The sequence below is a fragment of the Camelus bactrianus genome, chromosome 18 (assembly GCF_048773025.1).
Source record: "Camelus bactrianus isolate YW-2024 breed Bactrian camel chromosome 18, ASM4877302v1, whole genome shotgun sequence".
Taxonomy (NCBI): domain Eukaryota; kingdom Metazoa; phylum Chordata; class Mammalia; order Artiodactyla; family Camelidae; genus Camelus; species Camelus bactrianus.
In genome coordinates, this window is record NC_133556.1 from 26,489,615 (window position 1) to 26,499,364 (window position 9,750).

Consider the following 9,750-nt stretch of genomic DNA (forward strand, 5'->3'; position numbering starts at 1 on the left):
CCATTTAGACCTTGGAAAAGTCATCTTTATGGCTGTTTTATCCAATTGGCATTGTAAGATAAGCAGTCTAGTTTCTTTTATTGCAGAAAATTCTTTACATCTAATGCATATTCCATGCCTAATAACTCCAACCCATGTCCACACGATACCATTAAAGATATTCCCTTTTCAAACACCACCAATGAGACGCATACTGCATTATCAGTTATACACATAGCAAACATAGTGCATTATTAGTTTACCTGGCAGATGCTCCACCAGTGAAGTAAATATGATTTTATCACAGGAAAAATTACGCCAACAGGATTCAAGAGAGGTAATTGCTAAAATGCTCAAGAAGGAACTCAAATGATCATCAACTTTGTGAACACAATCCAAAGACAAAAGAGAGTAAGAAACTCTAATTTGCTTCATTGAAAACCATATTAGAATTCATTTCTGCCCCATGAAAATGGTAATCCTGCTACCTGGAAGATGATGGTATGTAAGATGTATATAACTGCTTTTTGCTTTGGAAGACCACACTACAACTGGCTCTATTACATGTTTAAGGGTGGCTGGGGAGATCAGTGCAAATCGACAGTATTTACCTCTGTGAGCGCAGAAGACTGATTCATGACACGTCTGGTATTTGAAGCTGTTCTGCTATTTTGCCAGGTACAATCCCCACAAAGCTTTTCCCCTTACTCAGAATGTTCTTGGAACATCTTTTTGGCTATGGAATTCCCTCAGTTTTTGGTAAAAACAGTACTTAGTACAACTACTACTGTTTCCCCTCCACAGTCAACCCTGACTCCTTTCTGTGAAACATGATGTTCATATCCCCCAATTTTCCCCTGGTGAAAAATTCTTCACGCTTTTTAACTTTCTATTTTTTCATAAAGGGTAAAGTTCTGCATGGTCTATTTCTTCACACTAAGGACACTGGACAAGTTTTTCTGCACTGGTTTCAAAGTTTCTGTTGTCAAAGACGTCTTGAGCACACATTTAATTTTCTCCTGCATGTGCTACAGATGAGTTCTCCGGTGTTTAATAAGGTGGGAATTCTGGCTGAATTTTTTCCCACATTCATGACATGTAAAGGGCTTCTCTCCAGTGTGTGTTCTTTGGTGTGTGTGTAGATGTGAATTTTGACTGAAGCTTTTCCCACACCATGAGCATTTATACGGTTTTATTCCTTGGTGTGTTGTTAAGTGCTTATTAAGATCTGACTTCCATCTAAACCTCTTACTACACTGTTGACATTTATATGGTTTCTCTTCAGTGTGAATTCTTTGGTGCTTAATAAGGTCAGCGCTAACTCTGAAGCTTTTCCCACATTCCTGGCATTTAAAAGGTTTCTCCCCTGCACGTTCTTTCTGGTGAAGCTCCATAAGTTTCAGCAGCTCTTCTTCCCACCAGTTTGAAAGTTTCTTTCTTTCCTTCATTGGAAAATCTTGGTGCCAATTCCCGACCCTGTTCACATCACCATGATTCTCTTTGCCTGTTGTTTTTTGCGGAACATTCACTCTCGCTTTTTTTGATACTACGTCTCCTGGTGCTTGTATTTCTAATTCAGAAAGACATATAGGCTGATGTTTTTCAGTGTCATTTTTCAGCTTTCTCTCTGTTGGGATAAACATAAGAATCATATAACAGTACGGCATAACAAGAAAATCCCAGGAATAGGAAAAAAAAAAAAAAGAGGCAATGTTCACTGATTTAAAAAAAAAAAAAAGGAAGCAGAATCTTAAAATGTTAAGCCGTTGGAAAGGTTCCTATCAAGACACATTTCTCCTCCTCCCACAGTATGTTTACCTGTAAGGAGTTCTCCAGGACTGTCCTTGAACTCTGGGGGTCTTTGAATCCATGGCTCTTCCCCGTGCTCTAGACAGGAGATCACTTTAGGTTTGGGGACCACAAATAATGCTGAAATAAAAAGACTGAGGTCAAGGATTGGAACTAACGATGCTTCACTGGACTACTTTAGGAAGAGCAAAGGACATTTTAACAGTCTGTAACCCAGAATGGTTAAATGAATACTCTCATATCCACTATTAAGTTTACAGTATACTGCATTTGAGTGGATTTGCAAAATAGCTGAAAAACAGACCTAAATTATATCAATGGAAAGGGTACGGGAATCCAGTGCATGTTACCCCTCTTCTGCCACTAACACTCCATATTCGACTAAAAGTCACCAAACTCTAGATGCTGCAGGAAATACAGCCTGGTCCTATGAACTCTTTAGGAGAACTCATACGGAATAAGACCAGGTATAGGGGAGTCAGTGGGTTGGGTATCCTATGCACAAGTGATTCATGTCATCATCACACTAACTTTTTATTTAGCTCTCAAGCAGCAGACACTGGACCAGGAAAGATTTCTACCACTTCCATAGCTCACTGGTTCACATTAAGATGGAACAAACAGACCAGAATCACTCAGCAATTTTCTCTAAACCATATTACCAAGTATGGAACATATTTATCACCTTTTCATTCAATAAATTCATACTGAGTGGTGATGAGGTGCCAGGCTCTCTCTACGTGTAACAGATATTGTGGTGAATATAGCTCATGGGGCTATATTCTAGTGCAGAGTAAGAAAATAAACATCAGTGAATATGTTAATGCCAGCAAGTGACTAAGGTTTTGAAAAAAACTAAAGCTAGGTGAAAGCATTTAAGATTCTGCTCCTGTGAAGCTATTTTAGATAAGGTTATATAAAGAGCGTCTTTGAGAAAGTGGTATCTGAGCAGAACCCTAAAGTCCAGTTTTGCCATGTGGCAGAAGAGTGCCAGGAGGAAGGGGAAAAAAATAATTAAGGCAAGTCCCTGAAACAGCAAAATGACCAATGTGAATTAAAAGAGGACTAAGCAAGGGCATGAGTGGCCAGAGACAATGGTAAGGAGTTGAAGGGTCAGATCTTGGAGGCTCCTGGGAGTCTTGAGAGGAAATGTGAATCCTATATTGAATGGGATGAAAAGTCATCATAAGGTTTTGAAGCAGAAAACATCACGATCTGATCAGGTTTTTTAGAAGACTCTGGCTGTTGTGTGGAAAAGACTGTGGGAGGGCAGATTTGGTGCAGGGGGTGCGAGTTAGAAAGCACTAAGGTGGACCTCTATAGAGACACCACTGGCTGAGACCAGGATGCTAAGTGCCCTTGAGAGGCTGAGACATGGTCAGACTCAGGCTGCACTGTGAAGGTGGAGTCAAGATGATTAGTGGCGTGCTAGCAGTGTAGTACGACGGCAAGATCATGGTAAAGAATGACCCACGGGTTTTCTTGCCTGCAATACTGGGTAAATGGTGGTGCCCTTTAGGGAGACAGGAAAGAAAAGAGCAAAGCAGATTTGGAGGGAAGGGAATAAAAATTTTGGATGAGGAATGAGCATATGCACTTGGGAAAAGCTCCCAGGTGATGTGGGTATATATTTTTTCCATACAAAAACAACTATTTGAGAACCAGTGAGCTACTGGAACAGAGACTCTCTCACAGGATTAAGAGTAAGCCAAAAACACGACAGACTCCTATGCAGAGAAGGGGAGAATCTTTACCTAGAGAGATGACAGTCTCATAGGTTTCTTGCATTACATCACCGTAGAGGGCCTTCTGAGTGGGATCCAGTAATTCCCATTCTTCCTGGGAAAAATATATGGCCACTTCTTCAAATGTCAACAAGCTCTAAAGAAAATAAAGGGCTTTAGCTCAGTACTTGACACTTCTAAAGGAGCCCAACCATCTGGCCCATAAACTGTATGTTAGAGATCAGGTACTGAAGGAACAGCATACGATTTTTTTTAAAGTGAGAAAGCAGAAAACAAGGAGGCAAAGGATCAGCAAACAGGTGCCCAAAGTCCTAAGAAACATCTGGACTAATGTCTTTGAGCACCTGATGGGCAGTGTGGGTCACGGGCAGCAGGGAAAGGCAGCCCTGAAGAGCTGGCAAGCACAGCTCACCTGGGACTCAGACAAGAAGAACTCAGGTGCCACAGTCCAGTCCTTGGTGTCTGTCTGCTCAGGAGAGGCTAGGATCTGGTGAGCGGGCACAGCTGTGGGTGGAAGAGCCAGAGGAAATTTCTCTACCTTCTGCCTTTGATTATTCTAGGCTCATTTCTAAACTTGTAGAAGATTCTGATTATTTCAGTATAGACAAGACACCTTACAAGTGTGTGTGGTGCCCAGCAGTGGCCGCCTCATTATAAATAAAACCAAGTATCTACCAGTCTCTAAAACAGGTTCCCCAGTTTTCATGAGAAAAATAAATGAAAGGAAAAACTCTATTATTTCCCTCTTATGACATAAATTGAAAATGAAATACTCAGGGAATTTAGGGTACAGTAGGAGATGCTCTGTCTTGTTTTTTTGTTTTTTCCATTTATTACTCTTTTCCTGGTATATAATAGTGTTCACATTCTGTCACTAACAGCCCATTTCTGTTCCCAATTCCTTCTGTATAAATTCAGGATAAGGTGGGTCCAACCCTTTCCACTTTGCTAAAAAACAGAGTTCTTGTTGTTATTACCAGGATTCTGTGCTTTGGATATTTCTGTACCTTAGGCCAACCTGAACCTTCATCCACACCTGGTGTATTCTACCGCCACCTGATAGGCACTATAACTGCTAATGTGGTAGCATAAGTAGATCCAAAGGGCAGGCCAGAAAATGCTAACAATATTCTGGCTTAACAAATCACTATCACAGCTCCCAGGAGAAGGAATATTACATGAAGCTCCTTACCCCTCTCACATATGGGCTCAGTTTCTTTGTGAGTATTTCTGCTCAGTGGTTCCTGTAGACCCTGGTGTGTATTCCAAAATTCTTCATCCTGGGACATGCCCAGTGGCTGCGACTCTGCTGGCTTCAGCTTGAAGCCTGGGGCCTCTGCTGTTTCTCCCAAGAACACTGCTTCCTCTCCCAGCTTGTGGACTGCAACCTAGAAATAATCCCCATCCTTGTTACCAGAGCATTCATGTTTGTTTGGGGGTTGGTGGTAGAGGGAGGAAAAAGCAGAGTACAGACTGTAGGAGGTGGAAGACAATAAAGGAAATGACAAAAAGACTTAAAGAGATACTGGGCCACCAATTTTCCACAAAGAGCTAGCCACAAAATCTGGGAAAACTGGAATAAAAGGAAAAAAGCTGTGGCTACTGCCAGCACCCCAAGACAGCAGCCCCCAACCCTCTGCATACAACCCAGCTCAGACCACTAGCAGGGTTACACCAGCCACCTGTTCTCATGCTGCCTTGACAGGCTTTCTTTCCCAACTTAGACCCCTGCCTTGGTGGTTTCCTGTCTTCCAGTTTTCTCAAAAGATTTAAGGAATCTTGTCAACATGATTCTCCATATGGATGAAATGGAGAAAAAAAGCAAGAGGAAAGAATCATGGCTGCAACCTTTCTCCAAATGATTTTGACACAAAATATGCCCCCCCACCTCGGTATGCACAGCAGGTCTGAAGCCAGCCGGTATGCTGCCACCTGCCCAGGGGCATACCCCAGATCCCTGCTCAGCAGCAGAGCCAGGGAACCACCATGAAGGGAGGGCAGTGGAGGCTCCGGTCCATGGTACAGAGGACACTACTCCTCAGCTGCTGTTGGGATTTCCAAATCTCTTTCCCTGTTTTCTTTCTACGTTTTCTCTTCCTTGGCAATCTTCCCCTAGTCATGTGGTTTCTCCTTTTCTTTACTATCTTCACTCTCTTTGGTCTCCAGGAATTTCTTCTTTTTTTCGCTTGTCCCCTCCTCTCCAACTCCTTATTGCCTTTTGTTTGTTTCTAAGAACTCAATACCTATCTCCTTGGCAAGGCCAGACTAGGATCATGACCCTCAACACATCTTGGCTCCAGAGGACAAAAAGCAACTCTTTCCCTAAGGCCAGAGAAGTCTGCCAAGATCTCTGAAACCAGTGGACTGACTATTGCTGCAGGTCTGTGCTTTCAGGATCTGCCTTAGATGTCCTAAAGGAACAATACAACAGTGACCTAATCCATCTTATTTCTCAAATTAACCACCCCAACCCCACTATATCCACCTTCACCCCATTTTACCCAGGAATCTTTCTTCTCACCCCATTCATTTGACCAGATTCCCTCTGCAAGTGTTCTAACAGGACCACAGCCTCCTCGACACTCTGTAGATGGTGCTTCTTTATCTGGGTCTGGGTGTCCCTGGGCAGAATGGTCAAGAACTGCTCTAGCACCAGCAGGTCCAAGATCTGCTCTTTTGAATGACTCTCAGGACTCAGCCACTGATGGCATAATTCCTGCAGATGGTCAACAGCCTCAAGGGGTCCAGCTGCTTCATGATACAGGAAGCTTTGGAAGTGTTGGTGAGACCTCTCAGGACTGAGGCTGTCTGTCTGTGGGACACATTTCTTGTGCTGACTGGAGCTCTCTGTCACAGGTTTCTTGGTCTCCCAGACCCCTGATCTAAGGATTCAAGTACTCACCCACCTTCAGATCTACTGTCATCATTCTGCTCTAGGAACCATTCGGTTCCAGTGATGGACACTCCACCAGCACCACCTTTGACAACTGAGGCGCAGTCTCCTCTGCAAGAAAATCAGTAGAAGGGTCTTCTTCCTAAAGCATTAAAGCGAGAAAAAAGTGCATGTCAATAAGAAAGTCACATGAAACTTACTACGTGCTACTTATTATGAGAGAAAAATGAACTTTACAAATCAACTGCCAGGCCCTTGTTTCTCTTTTCCTTTCTTTCTTCATTTTATTTTTGTTTCTCTCTTTGTCTTTCTACTACTCAACAGAATATATATAGCACAGCTCATTGAATAAAAATGCCAATAAATGACTTTGTCTTTAAAAAAATGACAAAAGTTTGGTGGGTGAGAAAATTAGTAAATATTAGTACCTACTGGCTGTAAAGTATTTGGGATTTATTCAAAGAGTTAATCCTATTCCATCCTCTCCATGTCAAGGTAAGATTAGGAGAATATTCTGACCTCTTAAATTTGAACATAGCATCCTACTCTTCTATCTTTAGTAAGGGGTATAAGTTCCATGACTCTCCATCCTCTTGGGAAGATAGAAACGTTCGCTTCTTGGAACACTGCAGGTCCTCCTTTCCAATGCATGAATAGGTGCAGGGGAGCTGAAAACAGTGAGACCAGAGTAGAAGGAAAGTAATTAGGGAAAATGGAGCCTTATTCTCAAAATGGATGTCCCAATTGAGTAATTAGCTACTCAACATTCATCTTGGCATTTCTCTGAAAGACATATAAAGAACACTAGGCAGAAGATTTATATTTGTGTTTTAAATTTCTCTTTACTTGACCTAGGAAAAATTACAGCTGCCCTTTGTTCACAAAATGTTTGTCCAAATGTCAAGTCGCAAAAAAAGGAGAGAATGGAAATTGGTGGCGATTAAACTCTGCTGACTACGTTTCTTCAAGGGTCATTAGTTCCCTAAGCGAGCCTGAGGAGAACTTCGTGAGCTTTACTTTCCCTGAGGTGATCCAACAGAAATGGCATCGGAATTCTGTCCAGGATGCCACGGTACTGGTACAGATGGCCGGCTCCTCTTTGCCCACCCGGCTTTGGAGGTACGGGCACACTTCCCGGGCTTTTTCATTAGCAGACGCTGACCTGAGGCTGGGCTGCCCAGTTCTCCTGTGTTAGCATCAGCCAGCAAAGCAAACGCCGGCGGAGGCGGGAAAGTGGACACTACTCCCCGCCCCTGCCTCTGGGCCAACGACGCGCGCGCCCGCGAGCACAGTACCGGGCGGGGTCTAAGGGCGCGCGGCCCGGGCGCTGTCTGCGCAAAGCTGGGAAAGAGCGGCCTCAGGAGGCTGACGCCGGTCTCGCCCGGAATAGTCTGGCTCAACCCCCGCCCGCCCTACAGCGACCCTGGGTTGCGGCCAGAGTTTCTCGGAGGCTCCGGAGCCGAAGGGGGAACCGCTTCTCCGTTACCTCAGACGGCTTGGCTTCGTGGAGACCGCTTCCACTTCCTCGGGTTCAAGCGCAAGTCTCCGCCCCTCCAGCCACCGCTGTAAGGAGGACACTCTGCCCGCGCCAGTCAGAGGCGGGCCCAGCGAGGGTCCGGGGTCGGGGGCGCAGGACCAGAACCTCACAGGTCGGCCTGGCCCGGCTAAGACTGGCCAAAAACCTTCCAGCGCTGCGGTCCGCTCCCTCTGCACCGGGCTCTCCAACCGGAAGGAGAGGTGACGTACTTCTGGGGAGGGCCTCGCTCAGCCCCTCGCTTGCAGACAGCCACAGTCCGGGTTCAACGGGCGGAGAAAGTATTCGTGCCCCTCTATCTCCAGGCCCGCGGAGCCCTTTCCGGCCGTTAGGTCCTGCGTGGCCGCGGGTGGCCGTGCCTTGTAACCGGGAGTCCAGCTCCTGCCAGGGTTGGAGCCGTACCCCAGACAATTCTCCCACCCTCCGCCAGTAAAACAGCCAGTTATTTTATCAGCAAAATGAGTTTATTAGCGAACAGAGAGTTGCAATTTAGAACATGAAAACTCTGGCAATCATAAGCAGTCTGGAGAACAAAGGCAAAGAATGGTACTTTTACAGAGAGGACCAGGAGTTGCAAGGGGATGTTATGAGTCCCCTGGGGGAAAACTGGCAGTTTTAAATGGAGTGGTTTTTCATTGGCTGAATCGTTCCAGTCTTTGATTGGCTCGGCTGTTGCTGGGCAAGGAGAAATTCTTCCTCCTGCTGGATAGTAAAGTAGTAACCTTCCTCTTGGCAATGCAAAAGTACTTCTCTTTCTAACACAATTGGTGTCTACTGGTAGGGCCTGAGATCTTCCCCTCTGAACTCCCAATTCCATTTTAGATGAAGTTATCCTTTATAATTTTCACAAAGGCAGTTTTGCTCTGGTCAGGGTTAACACCCCCTGAGGGGTTTGTACCCATATCTGGGCCTGGCATGCTCACAATGATTCTGGTTTTGTTTTGTTTTTTTTCTTGTTAGATAGTTTATAACCTGTGAAATAAGTTCCATTTATAGTTCTTGTCAGAGAATTAAGAACTTGCTTCCTTGCCAGGAAGAGAGTTGCTCAGGGTCACGCAATTTACCAGCAGCAGGTCCTTCAGTGGAATTCAGGTCCCCTTTGTGCTATCTTCTGATTTTCCTACCACTGCGTGCTCCCTGGAAGATGGGACCCTTCTTTTCATTTGTATGTCCTGCAGCGTTTGGCAGAGTTGCCTGGGTAAGACTGGCATTCCATAAATATTTACTGAATCATATTTAGAAGAACCTGAGTATTTGCCGTTGTCAGTGTTCTTCCAGTTGTCAGTGTTTTCACAGTGTCAGCTGGTACTAGTCAAGGGATTATTCATTAAGTCTACTACGTGTAGTCAGTGTTCCAGAGTCAACAGGGCAACGTCTTTGATTCAAGGAGTCTGGCAAAAAGACTGAGGGAGTTTCACAAATATCAGTAACACAACGTAGCAAAGGGTAAGACATAAGCTGTGGGAATTCTAAGGAAATGAAAGTTGATTTGGAGTTGGGAAAAACTTATACAAGATCTTAAGGGATTTTCCCACAGCAGAGAGTGGGGCCACATTCCAGGCAGAAAAGGTAAGAGCAGAGCCTTGAAAGAGATAAGCATTTGAGAAAATCTGTAGTACTTTTTAAATTAAATATTATTGAGCTACATTTAGAGAAAGAGTTAAAGTTAGAAAATAAGTTCTTGTGAATCTATTATGGAGTACTTTGGGAATAAAGAGACTGCCTTTAAGAAAATAAATAAAATAATAAAGAACATCATTTGAGGGTTTTTGAGGGAGCTTCTTTCCACG

General features: G+C 44.2%; 1 protein-coding gene across 3 annotated transcripts; it reads right to left on the reverse strand.

Annotated features, from left to right (window-relative positions):
- Positions 1–59: 59 nt before the first annotated feature.
- LOC105064806 (zinc finger protein 75A) lies at positions 60–8,174 on the reverse strand. 3 transcript variants are annotated; one of them, XM_010949822.3, is made up of 8 exons: positions 7,913–8,174; positions 6,946–7,094; positions 6,440–6,568; positions 4,726–4,921; positions 3,946–4,037; positions 3,543–3,669; positions 1,798–1,908; positions 60–1,606 (listed from the first exon to the last, which is right to left on the reverse strand). In XM_010949822.3, the coding sequence occupies exons 3-8, from the start codon at positions 6,458–6,460 to the stop codon at positions 1,008–1,010; spliced, it is 1,146 nt and encodes a 381-aa protein (XP_010948124.1). In that variant the 5' UTR covers positions 6,461–6,568; positions 6,946–7,094; positions 7,913–8,174; the 3' UTR covers positions 60–1,007. The 3 variants fall into 3 exon arrangements, with proteins under 3 accessions (XP_010948124.1, XP_010948126.1, XP_045368694.1); XM_010949824.3 differs by lacking the exon at positions 6,946–7,094; XM_045512738.2 differs by lacking the exons at positions 6,946–7,094; positions 7,913–8,174 and having other exon boundaries at positions 6,436–6,570.
- Positions 8,175–9,750: the final 1,576 nt, after the last annotated feature.